The sequence below is a fragment of the Copadichromis virginalis genome, linkage group LG18 (assembly GCF_057382275.1).
Source record: "Copadichromis virginalis isolate Kocher_CV1m ecotype Utaka linkage group LG18, C_Virginalis_male_GT1.1, whole genome shotgun sequence".
NCBI lineage: Eukaryota > Metazoa > Chordata > Actinopteri > Cichliformes > Cichlidae > Copadichromis > Copadichromis virginalis.
Window position 1 is genome coordinate 18,739,988 of NC_140635.1, and position 20,091 is coordinate 18,760,078.

At 39.1% G+C, this 20,091-nt stretch overlaps 1 protein-coding gene across 2 annotated transcripts in view; it reads left to right on the forward strand.

Annotated features, from left to right (window-relative positions):
• LOC146687662 (adenylate cyclase type 1-like) overlaps positions 1–18,703 on the forward strand; it is a 38,347-nt gene extending 19,644 nt beyond the window's left edge. The window contains exons 5-20 of one of the 2 annotated variants that reach the window (XM_085438343.1): positions 6,443–6,570; positions 7,604–7,762; positions 8,235–8,376; positions 9,989–10,144; positions 11,898–12,095; positions 12,199–12,296; positions 12,452–12,536; positions 13,041–13,130; positions 13,623–13,885; positions 14,633–14,759; positions 15,382–15,543; positions 15,627–15,773; positions 15,864–15,962; positions 16,077–16,191; positions 16,354–16,478; positions 16,612–18,703. In XM_085438343.1, the coding sequence (XP_085294469.1) occupies positions 6,443–6,570; positions 7,604–7,762; positions 8,235–8,376; positions 9,989–10,144; positions 11,898–12,095; positions 12,199–12,296; positions 12,452–12,536; positions 13,041–13,130; positions 13,623–13,885; positions 14,633–14,759; positions 15,382–15,543; positions 15,627–15,773; positions 15,864–15,962; positions 16,077–16,191; positions 16,354–16,478; positions 16,612–17,037 (2,520 nt within the window). In that variant the 3' untranslated portion in view covers positions 17,038–18,703. The remainder of the gene's footprint in view (positions 1–6,442; positions 6,571–7,603; positions 7,763–8,234; positions 8,377–9,988; positions 10,145–11,897; positions 12,096–12,198; positions 12,297–12,451; positions 12,537–13,040; positions 13,131–13,622; positions 13,886–14,632; positions 14,760–15,381; positions 15,544–15,626; positions 15,774–15,863; positions 15,963–16,076; positions 16,192–16,353; positions 16,479–16,611) is intronic. The other variant, XM_085438344.1, reaches the window with a different exon arrangement.
• The last annotated feature ends 1,388 nt before the right edge of the window (positions 18,704–20,091 follow it).

Consider the following 20,091-nt stretch of genomic DNA (forward strand, 5'->3'; position numbering starts at 1 on the left):
AAATACAGTACATGTGTTGTCGCACAAGTTAATGGTAGTAATAAATTTTTTTTTTTTTTTTTAAAGCTTCAGGTCTTGGATCAGGTCCAGATTTTCATTTTAAATTTGACGGTTTGACTGGAGCAGCTCTTGAAGCTACAGGTCAAGGTCAGGTTTAGGTCTCAGCTGTAGTCTTGTGCAGAATTCTGTGACCTGTCTATTTTATGACGCTACCAGATATTCGCCTCTTAGCGAGCTCATCTGTTACAGTACGCGTGCCGATAACACGTCATCAGATCTTTAAAGGTGTGATTCTTCGCTGGGCTGACAGGAGTATAACATATTTTATGCTCCTGTCCCCTATTTTTTTAAGAGACAAAGCCTGTATTTCTTGCGCTGTGTCATATTAAGTTGGTGTGTCTGTTGGAGGGGGTAGGGGGTAGCTTGAAAATTGAAGTTTACAGGAAACCCACTCACACTGATCAGTATTTGCTGTTTGATTCCCACCACCCACATGAGCACAAGCTGGGAGTAATTATAACTCTTCACCACCAGGCTGACTACCACTGAGACCAAACACAAGGAGCACATCTCAGGAAGGCTTTGAAACCTTATCGTTACTCAGACTTGGTGTTTGCTGAAGCTGTGAAAATACAACACACGATTGACACCCAGATTATTATTCCATACATAGCTGAAGTGATCAGATTTACTGTACTGTAGAAATCATCTAAACGTAGCTAGATGTTTTACAAATAATATAGAAAAAATATAGAGAGAGAGACAGAAAGATTGACATTTGCAGTGGTTGTTTTTTAAGGATATGAAGAGATGAGGGACATTTATTTCAAAGACACTAATGTCATTTGGCACACCAAATGGTCTTCTTGAGCCCCCCTCTCACTCTATAAACACTTCCTCTCCCTGGCTGAGTTTCCAGCAATCTGTCCAGCACCCAAAACAACAGTTTCAACTGTGAGAGGAACTGAGATTAATTTATGGTTGTTATGGGTGCCATATAACATTAATAGCTCTGTACTGGTTGAGCTTTTGTGCCCGTATGCGTGCGTGTGTCGTGGCTGTTTCTGCGACAAAGTTTCACAAAGCTTTTCATTCTTGTCTCCCTTTTCTCTCCTCTTGCAACACCTCCCTGCATCACAGCTTTCAGACTCCTCCGCTCCTTGTTTCTCAGCTTTTTGATTGACATGCAGCAGCCTACTTCTCTCAACTCTGTCTTTTATGCCCCGTGGTTCTCCGCACTCTCTTCCTCTTTCATGTTTCCATTTTTAGGATGGCTCAGTGATGTATCTATCTTCTGTCTCTTACTTCCTTGACAAGTTATAGGTTCCTTTTCATTCACTCATACATGACTGTTAGAGCTTATAAAATAACCCTTTTCTGCATGTGCAGGTCATGAATGCATATGATTTGAATGATTGATTATGATTTTAAGAGGATAGCAGTTCACCTAGCTGACAAACAAATGGCTGTACAATTATTTCCTAGTTGAGTTGTAGTAAAATATCTGCAAGTGATGACTCACCTAAGTATGCGTAACCTAAGATCCAACAATAACATACCTCAAAACCTGTTATTTTCTGAAAAAAATAACTTTAGAAAAGCTGTCTGTACGCCAGTTAGTATGAGCCAAATACAACTGAATAAAATATTAGCCAAAAACTGGATTATTCTTAAATGGAGCACAGGAACTTGTCACTGCCCACATGATGACAGCTGCCTGCCAGAACGGAAAATCTGGGTGTAGACACAATTAAATAACACTGTTTGGGTTTGTCCCATGAGCAGATGCAAAGATTGCTGTCAAGTCCTGCTGCTTCCTTCAGACTCCTGTGCGCTAAACCCAAACCAAACAAGCCAGCGTGGGCTCTTGACTAGGAGAAAGTGGGAAAAAGTGTTTCTGTTTCAAGAAAAAAAAATCACATTTAAGGTTTCTATTGCAGTTTTAACAAAAGCTAAACTTACATAATACCTGAAACACAGCATGGTGTAGATTTAACAGGAGGGTCAAAATGTAGCAGGATGAAGCTGAGATTTTGTGAGGTTTTATGATTTTTCTCACACTGTCTATAATGAATCTTTCTGTTGTCTCATTATCTCTGGTTTTAAACAAAGCAATACCACTTATAGAAATGTTTTTCTACTCTCCAGGATCATACACGGATCGTATTGTACTAGTTTACACATTTGTTTAACAAGCAAAATATCCCTGGTTCAGTGCCAGGAGGAGACACGAATCTGTCGGGGTCGGATCAGTGAGGTTATTTAGTGTGAAAAAAGAGCCAGCCAAATCAAACATGCCAAGCTGCCTGCTGTGGTGACCTCTTCCCTTGAATAAGCAACTGAAAGTAGCTCTCTTGCTATCATTTTGACCTAAGACCAGACAGAAAGCAAAAAGAAGCAAATGAATTAGGTAGGTCAAATAAAAGGAGGCTGTGTGCTACAAAATAAATGTAGCATCCTGTGAGCTGGATTTTAATTTAGTCCCATATATAATGGCTCTTACATTTTTTGTAACGATACTTCAATGAATGTTGTTTTCCTCAAAATAACTGATATCCTATGAGACTGGTCTTAATGTTGGTCTTAAAATGCTGCACGAGACTTAGTGTCCAAAACGACATTAGCTTCAACTCAGATACATTTTCACCAATTTCTTTATGTTAATTAAAGAAAAACGTGTGTTTCCAATTCTGATCAAACATTCAATAACACCAATGCCATCTTTGAAAATAAACCAGTCCTGAAACGCCAAACAGTTGGTATTTGCCATATCTGTTAAATGCTTCACATCTACATTAATAGATTTCTTTTTTATGCCCACTCACTCCAGCCCACAAGGCTGAGTTGGGAGGAGGAAGTGTTGATATATTTTTCATTTGTTGTTGCACAGAAATTAAATTCAATCATTAAAAGAGCTGGTGGCTAAAAGGGAAACATCCACGCATATGAAGGAGATGGAAAAGCATTAATGGGGCAGGGGAAATATTGAGTTACCCCTGTAATAAATCACTCCCTGTATTGATGAAATGTTGACATGAAAAACTTTATAAGCCAAAAAAAGGAACATATGTAATGGCCTTATGTAAAATTCATAAAACTGTTTGACTACTTCTAATTAGCTGCTGCAAAAACATTGCAACTACCAATATGAACAACCACAGGGCACATTCAGGAACACGTGTGGGGAGGGGCATTTGTCTTATGTCCTTTCAGCCCCCAAAAGTTGCAGGAATGGAATCTTTAGCTCATCAACACAGCAGTGATATTTGTCTTCGTACCAGAGGCAAAGAACTGTGTGTACTGCTCTTTAGGGACTTGTAGGAAATTAAAAGATGAGCTGGCTCATCTTTTTGCTTCATAATCATTTATTGAATGTTCCGCTTCCCTGTATTTGTGTCTCTCCTTCCCTTTGTCTGTGTAGACTGAAATGTGTGCTAAGTTACATTCCTGCTAATACTACCACACAATAGTTCTGATTGCAGTGCTCAGTATAAATCCTAATCACATTAAGACATGGCAAAAAAGGTTGTCTTAAAACTGCTTTTCTTTCTTTGTAAATTGAAGTAAGTGTCAAAATCTACCTAATGTTCTGTAACTAGTTACACTGATGACCACCCAGATTGCCCACAATGCTTCAGTCATATGACACTGGTAATCCTGCTTGGGTCTGAATCAGCTCCTAAGCCCTCACACTGCAGCTTAGCACAGGAAAAGTACAAAGTAGGAGACACTGTAAGCACCGGGGCTTTCCCCTGTTTCCTGTAGCTTCAGCTGTGTCTCACTATAGCCCCATCTGTTATTGCTCCACTTTGCCCAGAGTTAGGCTGAAGAGACCTCAGTGGCTCTGTTACAATATTTTTTTTTTTTTAAAAGTTCTTAGTGGGAGTCTTTACAGTGCTGTGCAAAAGTCTTGAGTCACCTCTAATTTCTTATTTCTAATAGTTTCCTTCCAAGGAGGCTTCTAAGGCTGCTTTCGCTACTCATTTTCAGATGATTTTTATTTTTAAGCCACATTTCATTCACACACAAACACAAAAGCTAACACATAAATGAACCAGTGTTGTGGCAAAACAAAGAAGACAGCATGGCCACAAACTAGCTTTAAATCTTTAGGCACTCTGTTACTAGCAGCCTCTCCTTTTGTTTGTTTACAGATTTAAATTTAGAACTGCCTAAAAAGAGAGCTCCATGCATTTGACTTATTGTCAAATAAATGTCATTGCCTTTCTAATCTAAAAAGATTTGGGGAAACTGAACAAGTTGAGGGCTACTGTTTGCTGAGTCCTAATCAGAAATGGTCTCAATTGAAACGTGGCTGTTTGCAGTCATCCTTAAGGAAGGGAAACAAGGAGAAAAGGAATCCCAGCTCATACAAGAGCTGGACTGAAAATCAGTGGCAGCAAATCTTGGAGCGATTCATCCAACTTTGATATTTTTGGTTCACGTTTTGGAAATATGTACAGATGTTAGGAGACGGCACAACAGAGAGTGTCTAGTATAATGCTATATTTATCATTTAAAAAGAATAGAATTAGTCGCTGTAGAAGGGAATATGCTAGGATTCAAAAAAACAATTTTTTGTTGAAAGTTTCAAGAGTCCAGTAAAGGCTAGATCATGCTTCTTTCATAGTTGCTGTAGTAAATTCATGCTTTTCTTAATCAACTATATCAAGTGTCAAGAGCGACCAAGGCAGCAAAGGTTAATTGCAGTGCAAAAAAAGAAACCAGGAAGGCAGATAAAAACAGACCAAATTTAGAAAGCTATACATGTTATGTAGCACAATAATGTCATTTTATTTTCGTATCTATTTAAACTAGGCTATTTAAAATTGTAATCCTCATACAAATTAGTTGGTATTCTTTTGATCTTTAGTTCTATATATGGGGCTTTAATTTAAGAGAAAATGTCTTTCACAGAGCAAAACTGCCAAGAGCCGCTCAGCACACTGCTGCTGCATAACACTCGGTCTTTTGTAGGTTTGTGTCTAAGAATATATTTTGTACAAACAGCCGCCATGCCACTGAGTACTTAAAAAGCATGACCACAGCAGGTAAACTTGCACAAGACAAAGAGCAGCTGCTAACGAGCCCTGGCTATCTTGCTGAATTTCACATGGCTCCCATGTTAAAAATAGAGCACCCGTCTTGTCATGTGCCCACCGATGTGCATAATTATGAGTCTTTGTGCTCTTCACATGCATGGCCAGCAATCCCATTACCTCCATGGAAACAATGAAGGGTTATGAGAAGGCACCCACGGTAACCTGGTCTCCCTGGTAAAATGAATGCCTGTTGCTCATATCCTGTAATAATGGGTTATATTTGTAAGCTGTTTTTTTCATGCCACTGCTCATTGTGTCTAAAGAGTGAGAGTGAGTAGAGAGTGACTCACCTTATTCCCTAAAATGAAACTGATCCTTTAATATATCACAGCATTGTGGGAGCCATTTTTAGTACGAGTCCATATTTTTAACATTTTTAATGAGATACCGATAAAGAAGCGCAAATATCTTTCTGTCGCAGTCTTGATTTGTTTGGCCACAGAACTGTCTCGTATACACCGCACAGTCAGTCTCATCCCGTCTTCACAATCAGCTTTTATGTTTTAATGTATGATTAGCACGACCATGTCACTTTCGTGACAAGCTCTCTAATTTAAGTTGCAGGACCATAGGTGGTGTCGATACTGAATGAGCATCAGGCAGTTTCTCTCAATAGCACAGAGGTTAAAATAGAGGGGAGAAAACTAAAAGCTGCTAAGCATCTCAAAAAAGATATAGAGCCACCAAAACATCAACTTTTGTCTTGGGAAGTTCTGTTTTAAAGCCTCAACTTCACTATTTAGTTGTTTTTTGACCTTCTCACCATGCAGTGCACCTTTGAAATGGTCAAAGACACTTAAGAACAAGTTAGAGGCATTGCAGGCCTGAGTTAACAAGGAGTTTCTGTAATGAATTGTTTAAATAATGTGATATTAAAAAAAAGGCAGAGCTTTTATAACTGTAATGTGATCACATACTGAGTGATAGTGTATTTTGACATAATTTAAATGTACTCAAATCTTATATTAACGATGTTACCATTGCAAGTCTGCAAGTCTGAAACCACCTGCATCATGAACCTAATCATTCTTGGAAACCGAGCAGCCTGAAGCTACACTTAGAAATTTAACTGCTGGGTATGGATCACATTAATCAGTGTAAGGGAAAAATTATATTTGAATGACAGGATGTTTCAATCAAAGCATCCCTGCTCTTAGATGCCTCTCGTGTGACTTTGATTAAACTGGAGGAAAGTTGCTTTTTAATGTGTATTTTTTCAGCATGACTAATTACTATTTTTTTGTATACGTTTAAAACTGCTGTAGCATCAGTTTGATTGTGTAAGTAAGGGTGATTTCTTTTCTTAAAAATTCTCCTTAAATTGTCTCTGTGACTGACAGGAGAACCACTGTCGCAGGATTAAGATCCTGGGAGATTGTTACTACTGTGTGTCTGGACTGACACAACCCAAGACCGACCACGCCCACTGCTGTGTAGAAATGGGTCTCGATATGATTGACACCATAACGTGAGTCTCTTATGCCTGTGGTTTTCATGTGTGACCCGAGAACACATTTACCCCTTCCAAACTCTGACGCAAAAGTCTTCAAAAAAACAGCAGTGTTCAAAGTCGGGAGGGGGGGGGGGAGCTTTAGGGGGGAAGTAATAGGCTATGTTTTTCTTTTTCTTTTTTTTTATTTAATTAGAAAGTCGCTGTTTTCTTTGTATAGTTTGGAAGTGAAAAAAGATGCACAAGAAAGTTAGAGACGGAGAAGCTCCAGAAGATTACATCAGCTGCTTTTCATGATTTGACTGTAAGTCTGTTAATTAAGATTAAGATCAGATTTCTCCACCAACACTGATTAAATAAAAATGCCCAGCTTTTCAGTCTTTTTGTTCTCAGTCTATTTTGGTATGTTAGAGCAGAGCAGAGCATTTCTGAACAGCTTCTGGTCCTTGAAGACATCGTGACAGATTGTTATATCTATTTATAAAGGACATTTGTGGAAACAGATTCTTAATTTTGGATGTGTGTATCACCTGCATTCAACCTCAATTATTTGTGATCTTAATGTTAATGAGATCGTTTGCTGAATGAATGAAATCAGCGCCGGGTGTACATTTCAAACCATGAAAGAGTTGGCAAATTAGTTGATGTAAACTTCTTATTTAATTACTATATGTGTTCATATACAGTCATACATACATGTAATACATTGTTATTGTAACACTGTGTTTTTTGTGCTGTTTTTAATGCTCTGCCAAATTATAGGCAAACTATTCAATTTAGACAGAGTTGGACAGTTGGGAAAAATGTAGTCACATTATTTGCCAATTTAAAAGATGACAGTTAAAAATTATGGAAGTGTTTGATATTGAAATGGTCCAGATATCATTTAAAAGTATTCAGATTAAAATACACATTGTTTTAAATCCAGTGGATTAGGTTATTAATTATTTTTTAAAGTAATCTGACCAAACTCTGGATATAGATAAAAATATATAGATATTGCCCTGCCATATTACCTCACTGAGACTCTCCATGTTTTTTGTCTGTACAGGTCAGTAGCAGAGGCCACAGAAGTCAACCTAAACATGCGCGTGGGCTTGCATACCGGTCGAGTGTTGTGTGGAGTGCTGGGTCTTAGGAAATGGCAGTATGATGTGTGGTCAAATGATGTGACTCTGGCCAATGTGATGGAAGCTGGAGGACTACCTGGGTCAGTACTCAGCATTTTAAAAGCATACAAGCCTGAACAGCTTCAGACTATTTGTCTCCGCTCTGTTATGGTACCCTGGAAAAAACATCTTGACACATTAAGTGATTTCTAACAAATAAGGTGTTAATATTTTTTGCTCTAGAATCAGTCTTGTTCCCTGTGTTTTTAAAGCATTAGTCGGTGATTTAAGCTAAATCAGGAAACAAGGCCAACTGCAGGGAAGACCCTTATGGTTGAATTTTCCCCACTGGACAAAGAAATAAAGAGAAGCACAGAAGCAGATTCAATTCATCCACAAACTTCAGGCAATGCAATTGTGTGTATCATTACAAACAAATTACCCAAAGAATCTTATTAAGACCCACCAAAGCAGAATTTCACAAGTTATTGTGAACACATCCTTTAGCTCTTGACTCTTCTGCTTATAAGACTTGTTTTAATATTTGCTCTGCTTCCCTTATCTGTACCACAGGAAAGTTCACATTACCAGATCTACACTCGAGTGCCTAAACGGAGACTATGAGGTGGAGCCTGGAAACGGCCATGAAAGGAGCGCCTTCCTTCAAAAACATGAAATCGAAACCTTCTTTATAGTGCCATCTCACCGACGGAAGGTACCCAGTTGCACTTCTGTGTTTAGTAATATACTGTATTTATATCTTCAGTAAAAATGAATGAAATCACAGCAATAGTTTTCTATTTGTTTAAACCATTGCCTTGGATGAACCTTTTCGTACTGAGACAGTTTACTGTACATATTAGCTTCCATAGGTAATCCATATTAATTGACCTAACTGGTAAATCAGAACAGGACAGGTTGACAAAGCAGGTTTATCCTGGCCAGTCACTTCAGTAGAAGGATCTACTAGAAAACATGCTTCAAAGACTGTAGAAATGTAGTGCAGTTTGACTACAGAGCTCTCACCCATTTGTTGTTGAGCTGATCTCACGTTCAGCCTGTAATGGATTGGACTGGGGCTACAGAGAGAAAGAAGAAGAAAAAAAACAGCCCGTGGCATCTATCATCTTAAATTTGCACAGTCCGACAAACTTAAAGAGATATGTGTGTGTCAGTGCATCCACATAAGCATGCACATTTCCAACAGATGTGCCCCAAGCAGCTGGAGAGGGAATTTCAGTCTTGTTACTGTATAACTCTATAAAGCCTTCCTTCTCCTCTCTCCTCTCCTCTCCTCTCCTCTCCTCCCTTCTACCTGCCTAACAATATTTCTTGCAGCAGGTTTTATGTTATGCAAGCCCACGCTTGCACATAGGTTACATGGTGCCTTATATGAACCTGTTGTATCCCCGTTGCGTGTATTTTTCTTTGAAATGTGAGAGACTTGGCTAATCCTCTAGCTGATGGTTTAACTTCATCAAAGACACGGCTCAAAATAAGATAGGCACAGACTGTATTGTTGGATAGGCTGATATTCTCACTTAGAGACATACGGTGGGGTTACAGATTAAAGGAAAAGCTCAACCCTTGACCCCAACAATTAAGGTTTGAAGTAGTTTCATAATGCTCATAATGTTGCTGGGGGCATTTTGCTGGCATGGTTTGGTTATTCTTGTGCCCTTACAAGGAAGGTTCAAATAGTTTTTAGCAATCACTTATAATATATATTAAATCATTTTGTATCTAAATAAGCGCGATCTCTCCCACAATTAGAGTGCCCCCATCCATTGGGTGTCACTGAGTGGTTTGATGAGTATGAAAATAATTGGCACCACCAGCTCTCAACCTTGTTGAATATTTATCAGCAATTTTGGACTGATTTGTCAGAAAAGGCTTGTCACTGTCATCACCTTCCAATAGCTTTTGGAAGAATGAATTTCTGTGTTTCCAGTAGATTTCCAGTGATCTGAAGCTGGTGGACAAATGGCCTTACTAAGAAATGCTATGTTGCATTTTCCCCTCAATTTGCCATTTGTCTCTATTTTCAGCTTTATGTGTTGATGATGACATATTTTTGTTGTTTCAAATGGTGCTTAAACACACGTTCTTCAACAGTTTACTGAAAGAGAAACGAGGGCATCAGAGTCACCAAAGGACTGATGTACCTTATTTTAACTGCATTGTTGAGCATGAGCATGATAATAATGACTGGATGCATGTGTCAAGTCCATAGTGCCTGTGCATGAATTATAGACCCTTACATAATATATATTACTGTATGGGATATCATGACTAAATACTTGTTCCCATTTCTTATCTGGTGGCAGATATTCCCAGGATTGATTCTTTCGGATATAAAGCCCGCCAAAAAGATGAAGTTCAAAACTGTGTGCTACTTACTAGTGCAGCTTATGCACTGCAGGAAGATGTTCAAGGCTGAGATTCCCTTCTCCAATGTCATGAACTGCGAGGACGGTGATAAGGTATAAACTCTCAGTGTCTGTGTTGACGTTTCTGTGTTTGTTCTTACTGTGATTTCCGAATAGACGCAACACTGAGTGAAAACCTGGTGAAAAAATTAGGCTTGTGTGTTCTGTGTCATAGGAAAAGGGGTAATGGAGCGTCCTTTTTTAAAGGTCCCTATCCAGTCAGTATGTTGGTCTTGGCAGAAATGTCAATGAGCCTGTTAACCCTTTCAGGCTCAAATTAAGTTTTTGTTGCTAATGCACAAAAGAATACCTGCAGTGGTACTTCTGAGTAAAAAACACTCATAAAATATGTATGTGGGGTAATCAGGTTGTTAGCTTTTAACTGTTGCAACTCTGCAACGCCTGCCTTGAGAGGGTTAATATGGCTAACTGTTAGAAGAAGTGTTGTGTTATTTAACCTTATATGTCTGTAAATTTTTGCACCTACTGCTTAAACAAGGAGTTTCCTGGGTCCGTGTGTGTGTGTGTTTGTGTGTCTGTTGTACATATTTTCCTGTTAGTAAGGTGTGTAGAATTTATATATAAACTTAAAGGTACAATAATGTTGGTTTGTGTGTAACATATTTTACAAGTGGCTTTTTTCCTAGAAATTTATGGAAGTTTCAGTTTTTAAGATGTTGGCCTTTTTAAGATGTTCAAATAATCTTTACCTCACACTGCATGATTATATGTCTCCCCATTAACGGTAATCACAGCATCCTCCCATCAGAGACAACAAGCAGATTAGCATAATACACAAAACAGTAAAAGCTTATGGCCTTTGTCATGGGCGGTTTAGTTGTAGTAAACCTTCCACTGAATGGTAAATTCAAATTCAGGCCACACACACTAGTGCTCAGTGAAAAGATGTATGCATTCAAGACACGAATGCAAGCAATATGAGGGACGAGAGATGAATGAATAGGATAGCTGGTGCAGCAGACACGGTTACATGATGTGTCCCGTGCTGCACTGAGCACAATATAGAACATAAGGAGACGTCAGGATCTGCAGGCCACTGTGTTTCTGCCTTATAAATAAACCAAAACAAGAGAGTGGGGAATGCAAAAAGAAATGGGGGGAGTGAAAATGGGCCAGATATAAAGACTGGACTGGTGAAGGGGATATAAACAGAAGTGAATATATGGAAGCAGGTAAGAAAATAAGGAAATAAATATGAAAAAATAAAGAATGAATATACATACGATGAGTGAGTAAGAGCAAGGTGAGGTAAGAAGATGGTATTACAAAAAAACTGAAGTTGAAAATAAGAAGTAAGCAAGTGGATACACTTAGAGAAGAGACAAAGAAAGGAGACAGTGGCACAGGAAACGAAGCAGAAGAAATCAGTGACATCCGTGAGCTGAGCACATCCATGTCATGTCACGAGCTCGTGAACACCGGTGATCCTTGATCATGCTCTGATCACCTACTGTGCTGTGTTCAGATAGCATGCTAACTTACATGAACAAACACACCTACACGTACACACACACATACCCAAGGTGTTTGCTAAGCTGCTCACTTTGGCTGCCGAGGAAACAGCAGGGTGCTTTCAGTAATGAAGTTAAGTGTGAAGGCAATGTCCTAATTTGAAAGTATAATCAGCTGCCTGTGTTTATTGTTGACTCTTATTCACCCTTGTTCCTAATATGATAATACTCAGGCATTGCAGAGAATACAGGGTGCTGTATTCACCAAACTATTGTTGTTTAAGCTCTGCATTGTAAAGTGAGTGGAGATTTCTTTTCATTTTGTTTTCCACCAGCGGAGGGCCATGCGAACGGCTCCACAGAAAATGAGGAACCGCTCCAACGCTAACCAGGCTAATGTGATCCAGAGCAGCCCCAGAACACGGGTCAACCGCTACATCGGTCGGCTGATTGAAGCCCGTCAGACCGAGTCTGACACGGCAGACCTCAACTTCCTCACGCTCATGTATAAATGCTCTGAGCGTGAGCACAGGGTGAGGGATTTGAGAAACTGCACTGAGATGTTGCTCAATCATGTTACAATTCCACATTTTATTGTTTGGTTACTCGCTCTTTTTGGGTTTTGCCATTGTGCAGTACCACCAGGTGCCTGATGAGTACTTCACCAGCGCAGTGGTCCTCTCCCTGATCCTAGCTGCTTTGTTTGGCCTTGTCTATCTTCTCATCATACCACAGTATGTACCAAAAATGCTTCTGTGGGTCCCTTCTTTGTCTTTCTTTTTTTTTTTTTTTCCCTTCCCATTATTTTATCTCTCCAGCTGCCTCTTTAACATACCGAAGTCTGTCTTACTAACCCCATCATTCCCCTCTCTCCTTTTTTCTTTCTCAGGGGCACAGTGGTGCTAGTTCTTCTCGTCTTCTGCATCTGTTTCCTTGTAGCTTGTATCATGTACCTCCATATCACTAGAATACAGGTAACTACAGATGCTTTCCTTATCCTATTGAAGTGAAGGTCTTTTTTTTTCATTTATTAGAGCATTAACCTACACCACAGATGCATCTACCTTCTGTTATCTGCAGTTTAGAAAACCTGGCAAGGGAAATGTTCTCCTGTATAGGTTTTTGCTGACCAAAGACAAATTATAAATGTATTTTGTGAAACCATGTAAGAACAATTTAATAACCACTAGCTTTGAGGTTACATCTATGCCCCTGTGTTGTATTTAAATTAAAATCGCTCTTCTAGAATTTGACCAGTTTAGAAGCTTTTTTAAGCTTTGTAGCTTCTCACATGCTTGTCTTTTTTCTCTTTTTCTTTCCTCAAACCCAAAAAATTCTTGTCCATCATAACATTTGTTCTTCCTCAAGCTGTACTTATAGTTATTAACACTCTGACAGATTATATTGGTGTTGTCTAAATGCATTCAAGGTATTCTAGGCAGTATTTATATAATAGTCTCTATATTTTTTTCTGTCAGTGTTTTCCAGGGTGCCTGACCATTCAGATTCGCACTGCTCTCTGTATTCTCATAGTGCTCTTAATCTACGCTGTGGCCCAGGCCTGTGTGGTAAGTGTAAATGCAACAGTAAAAAAGTGTCATCTGCCACAAACTACCCACCTGACTGGCCAGCCAGCTAGTAAGAAAAATCTCACCGTGTTTTGAGCTGCTGCTGTTCCCTCTGATTTAACGGTGCCAGTGGGCTTATTTTAAAAATATGTTTAATTATTATTTTAGAGGTGTTGCTTTAGATGATGTGCAGTTGACTGTGAAATTAATAAAGCTAAAATTGTGGCGTTATCATAATTTAATTATCACATTTTTGCTGTGTTTACATATGTCATGTATAACATAAATCTGAAAGCATTCAAAGTTTGAATTATGGTCATGCTATGTATTTAAACAGCTTACACTATCCAGCTGTACAGTGCTGTTCAACTCATGTGTTTTGTTTTTTCTTTAATGAAATGTGCAGACAAGGCAGACCGTGAATGTAGATGAGCATTAAGCCTTTCTCCAGAAATATTTCTCACTTTGCATCGCTGTGTTTGCTTTTGACAGGTGGGCTGCATGCCCTGGCTGTGGGGTAGTGCCAATACAAACAGTTCCATCATCATCATTGATGTGGATAGCGGCGCCAACCACACCATGGCAGAACTTCCTTGTGACGGCGCCCGCTACGCCTTTCTCTCATGTGTGGTGGGCACACTTACCCTGGCGCTTTTCTTGCGCGTCTCCTGGATGCCAAAGATGGCGCTAATGCTTCTTCTGGGGGTGCTGTATCTCACCGTGTTGGAGCTCAGCGGCTTTCGTAAGACTGCAGGGTGAGAGGTTCACGCCACGACGTATTCAGAAAGCTCAGACACATTCCTGACTTTCCCTGAAGTTATATGACAACAATGAAGTGAGAGATCTCGCACAGTTGTTATGCATCATGCATTATGTGCGTCAGTCGGGTATCAGAGGTAATGCCTGGCTGTGTAATAAACAGATAGGCAAGAGTTGGAAGAGCATTTACAGTACATGTGCTGAGATGTATGTGTGTGGAGGAGTTGTTGCTTGTCTTCAGCCCACACACTCTTTCATTTTCCACCCTTTGAAGCAGCACACATGCTTATTAGTTCCAAATCAGAAGCCTAAAAGGACAATGTGGGCTGCATGATGGGACCACGTTAGCTATTTCAACCCAGTACTGAGGGACCATGCCAATTTTATTAGAGCTCAGATCCCAAATGTGCAACTGAAAAAAATGATTATTCTGAATTTGTTCAGGTCAAGGTAAGGATTAGTTTTGAAAAAAAAAAAAAACTTTTAGATTTAATCATGCACAAGTTAATAGTAATATTCCATGATTTCAGAATACGTTATAAGCACAATAAAGTTGTTTTGTTTTGTTTTTTTTGCTTGCTTTGTTTCCATGTCCTTCTAAAAAAGCCCTTGCTTTCATACTTTTGTGAAGTAACTCTACTTGTGATCACTCCCGACGCTGTGGGGGGTCCATTCAACCCTCCTGTGTAGTTTTCTGTGTGGTCTGGTCCAGTGCTGACTTGTGCAATTGGTCTCTTCCGCAGTGGGGGGTCCTTCCACATCCGGGGCTATGAGCCCATCCTGTCTCTGTTGCTCTTTGTCAGTGCCCTTGCCCTCCACTCCAGGCAACTTGACCTCAAACTACGTCTGGACTTCCTATGGGCTGTACAGGTCAGGAAGTGTGCAATGATATCTCTGTGCATATGAAAAAAGGCTATGGATATACATTTCTGGAGGATGTGCAACCATGCTTCCAAAGTAAACTCTGAAAAACCTTTTCTAGTTTTTGTTTAAAGGTGTTGCAGGGATCACATTTAAAATGAGCAAACAAATGTTTGTGTGCATGTTTGATCAAACACAACAAAAAAAACTTCCGTTAAAATGATTATTGAATCATTGCAATTGGATTTTTAAAAAATTATTTGGTTTGTTTTTTTTACTTTTTACAACGCAACCCAACTTCTTTTGGAAATGAGGTTGTATATTTATAGGCTGCCAGATGTCTGTTCTTGGCAACAAAAAAAGAGTAAGAAGCTTCTTCTGGCTCGGTTTCATTTGGCACTGAGCGTTTTGCATAGGGGGATAGAAGTGTTGAAGCTGAATTTAAGCCATTTAACCCTTTAACTAGCAGGATTAGTCATGTAATGTACCCAAGTCTATTAATCATACTCTGACGCTTACAGCAGTCTGATGCTCACAAGTCATTTTAGTGACACCATGTGGTGGAAATATGAAGCAAGCTTTGGTTCTCACAGCTATATCTGGATATTTTGTGTGCTACTTTTCCTGCCAGGCGGAGGAGGAAAGAGATGGAATGGAGAAAGTAAAGCTGGACAACAGGAGGATCCTCTTCAATCTGCTGCCTGCACACGTGGCTCAACACTTCTTAATGTCAAACCCAAGAAACATGGTGAGCCACGATAATAGACAGGCAGGCAGGCAGACAGACAAACAGGTAGATAAAAAGGCTGAAACCAGAAATGACTAATGATCACATCTAAGAATATTTTTTACTGTATTGTTTTTCTTTTCCTTTAGGATCTGTACTATCAGTCCTATGCACAAGTTGGCGTCCTATTTGCCTCAATCCCGAACTTCAACGATTTCTACATCGAGCTGGATGGCAACAACATGGGAGTGGAATGCTTGAGGCTACTGAACGAGATCATTGCTGACTTTGACGAGGTCTTAGTATTTTTTTATTTCTTTACTTTGTAAATTTGGAATTGTTTTTGCCTTGTAGTGTCAGGTGTTTATTGAATGTGTGCTTCACAGCTCATGGATAAGGAGTGCTACAAAGACATAGAGAAAATCAAAACCATTGGCAGCACATACATGGCAGCTGTGGGACTCGTCCCCACCATTGGGACCAAGGTTTGGATTTTCCTTTTTATTTATGTGTTTATCTTCTGTCCTAGTCTTTAAAGGGAATATGAAGGATCCTTTCTCACATGTACACTAACTGCTTGGTGCTCTTTCCCTCTGTAGAACAAGAAATCTGTGTACGACCATCTGAGCACGATAGCAGACTACGCCATTGAAATGTTTGATGTTTTGGATGAAATCAATTATCAGTCATACAACGAGTTTGTCCTGAGAGTTGGTAAGTAGACATACAATATAAACCACCTTGTTGGACTGTTGGGTCCGATTTGATGCTATATAAATAAAATTGAACTGTTTTGGTTCCCTGGCAAAGACAATTTAAATGTGACTGACTTTCAATGACTCTGTTTTAGTTTAATGTTTTTATGTCTGTGCACAGGAATCAATGTGGGTCCAGTGGTTGCAGGGGTGATTGGAGCACGGCGACCTCAGTACGATATCTGGGGTAACACGGTCAATGTGGCCAGTCGAATGGACAGCACTGGAGTACCTGGGAAAATACAGGTACTTGTTTTCAATTACAAATGATCCACAAATATGATGGAGTCAAGTGTAACCAGCTTGCCAAGCTCCGCTGTCACATCTACCAACACTTACAATAACAAATATCTATATTTCCTATGCCTCTATTATCCAGGTGACTGAGGAGGTTTATCGGCTACTGAATACCAACTATGACCTGGTTTGCCGTGGCAAGGTCAGTGTAAAAGGCAAAGGTGAGATGCTGACCTACTTCCTGGAAGGGAAGGTTCAGGGAGTGGGCACTGCAACCACTTCTTCGGTGATGCGTTCCGCCAGCCTGGCACGTCGGATCCACTCCTGTGGAAAGACGAGCGTCCCGACCAATCTGGCCAGCGTGTCCTCTGCTGCCAGCCTCACTGCTCATCCCGGCATGGGTAGCAACATGCAGATGAACACTGCCAACAGCAGCAGCAACAGCCAAGCCGCATGCCAACCCTCATCCTGTGTGCCCGCAGTGGGTAAGGTTGATGAAGAGAGGGCTGTAGAGGTGACAGAGATTGAAATTGAGACGGTGGCAGCTGCTGCAGATGTGTCAGTGTAGGAAGAAAGAAAATATATTCATCTTAAATAAAGCAAGAAAACCTGGTTGGAGGACTAGAAGCGTCTAGTCTGTACTGGCACAACCCAGGATACACCCATTCAGGATGTGAACTTCCAGAAATATGAAGTCATTGTATGGATAATCATACTTGCTTTAGGGATTTTTAACTGCTTGCCACTTTTCAGAGACAAAATGCAGAGTGCAGAGACGGGTACCCGGAATCTCAAATCCTCTTTTAACATCTCTGTAACAGATGATTAGATGTGTGGTTTTGTTGGGTTCCATCAGATCCAGGTATAATGAGCATATTTATTTTTTACTATGTTGTACATATTCCGTGTTCGGGGGATATGTGCGTTGATATCCAGAAAGAGACTGATCATGCTATTGCTTTTGCACTGTCTTTCTTATTATGCCAAGGATTCATTGCGTTATTTAGCGTAAAATGGTGTTGTTTCTTTTTGGTGTATGTAAGCATGCAAGTGTGTACTTGTGAGTGTGCGTATGCATGTGTGGTCAATTCTGAATTGTAACAAAACAGCACAAAACAGTCTCTTTTCTTTTTCTTTTTTTTACTTGGAGCTCACTGGATGAAATATGCTTTTTATGATACATATTTACAATTAATAGTGCATGACTTTTTAAAAGTTGACAGCCATAGTAATGATACTCCTGTTGAAAGAAAACCAAAGTACCGAGCTTTCCATAGATCACTAGCGATACTTACATTGCCTCAACAAAGATGAGAGAGAAAGTTGCAGTAGATGTTTACCACATGCTCGATCACTGGTAGAAGACAAAGGTGTGTTTTAAACCCTGGAAAGACAAAATCAGTTTTCCTTAATACATGACATTCTTTTGTATTGTAGTGCAATATGGCATGTACACATAATACACAGATAGGGGCAGCTTTGTTGATGAGGAGGCAAAAAGATAATACGAGGAAAAGACAAAGGTTAACAAACCTAAACAGAAGTCATACTGAGTTGGATTTGTGGTTCTATGGATGCTAGTTTATGCCAAAATGGGACCAGCGATGGAGTATTATAGAACATCACACAGAGGGCCCACGCATCCTTACATACAGATATCTAAAGGAGTTAAGAATGGCATTCATCCACACAGAAGAGAGCATATACTATAAGCACATGACTTCCACAAATGCATGACTAACTCCTTTAGCCTAAACATTTCAAATGCTGTAAGTACTTTCAAACATTTCCTTGAGGCCACAGAAGATTTCCTGCAGTGTCTCGCTGCTGTCGTCTTTCAGGCATACACATTACTGTACTATTGCTTTTTGTTATCTAGCAGCTACATTTTTGAGTTTTCCTCGAGAAATTTTAGCTTTAGCACATCTCTCAGATATACTGGCAGAAACATGATGCGCTTCAGATTATCTTTATAGCCTGTATCTTTATCAGCACATAGAACTTTCACTCGATCTGCAAAAGTGTAAATACATCACGTTTCAAGTTCTTGCCTTACTCAATAAGCTTACAGTGATTGCAACTTGCCTTTTTAGATATATTCACTTTGATATGCAGATCATACTTTTTGTAAATAGTCAAAAGTTGTAAACTATGTTGTATCTTGTACAGTGTAAAGTTGGGTTATTGAATATTTTGTAATAAAGACAATATTGGTGTATAAAATATCATCAGTATCGCTATGATAAAGAAAGTAGTTTCTTGAGTTTTGGCTACAAATGTGAAAGATCACCTTTTTTATTTTTATTTTCTCAGACATTATTTAATCACTTTCGCTGTAAAAGTTTTCTTTCTCAACAGGAAACTATTTAAGACAATAACATGTTTATCATGTCGGTCAATGTACTTTGACAGCCCACGGCTAGATGGATGTCATCATGTGTCAAACACGGGGCAGGGGCCAAAACTGTTTTCCTGGTACTGATGTAAAGTTTGTTTAAGGTTCACTCAGTGTAACAGTTAAGTCAACAAACACTTCATTTGCTCACCTATTTAGCTCTTTTATGGGCTTGGAGAGAGGAAACAATGCTTCGTTTATGTAGTTTTATGTTGATTTACCTTGATGAAGTTCTTCATTTACTAAAAGGGGTGATATCATTGAGCTTTTAAGTTCATGTCACCTTCACTCTAATTGAAGTCGAGCTCAAACAGTAAAGGGAAACTACTGCAAATAATAGTTAAGGAGCAAGTCTCGTCATGGTGTCATCAGGGCCAAAGGGGATTGAAATGAGTAATTTGGTTGTTGCACTCCTGAATGGTTGGAATTACATAAAGACAAATAGCATATGTCACAAACAAGAAAATGTAACTTGATTATATATATATATATATATATATATATACCCATAAATTAATGATTTATGTGAACATTTTTCTGTGAACAAAGAAAATACAATTTGCTAGTCTGTATTAAGAAAAAAAAGAGCATTTGTAACACATTTCTACTTCAAAATGAATTTTGACCACAGTTTATATGCATTCATTCTCTCCTCATCAGTAGTCTATAGAGATGCAGAAATCCATGATAGTCAGACAAATTTAATCTTTGATGTGTTGGCAACCAAATGGAAATCTTGCACACTGTCTGCCTTCTGCCTGTATATTTATTAAATTACTGTGGTTAAGTCTATTGGACCTTAACCAATAACTCCACATCCTGGGTTATATACACAACACAGAATTATTATTTTATTTATTGATATTTTAATACATAGATCAAAATCTTCATTCCTGAACAATGCTGTAACATATTGATATATGACCTTTTTTGCTTTGATACCTATTAATATGTGACATGATGGAAAAGTCTGAAGTTAATGATTTCACTGATGCTATAAGTTTACAACTGATATATACCTGAAAGTATTCACTAATCAGACTAAGTAATTGGAAGTCATTTGATACGATGTTAGACTAAGGCATTTGCTATACTAACCTCAAGAATGCTTATTAGTTTCTTTTTTTAGCCAATTGGAATTAATTAATTTTTAAATGGTAAATGGCCTGTATTTATATAGCGCTTTACTAGTCCCTAAGGACCCCAAAGCACTTTACATATCCTGTC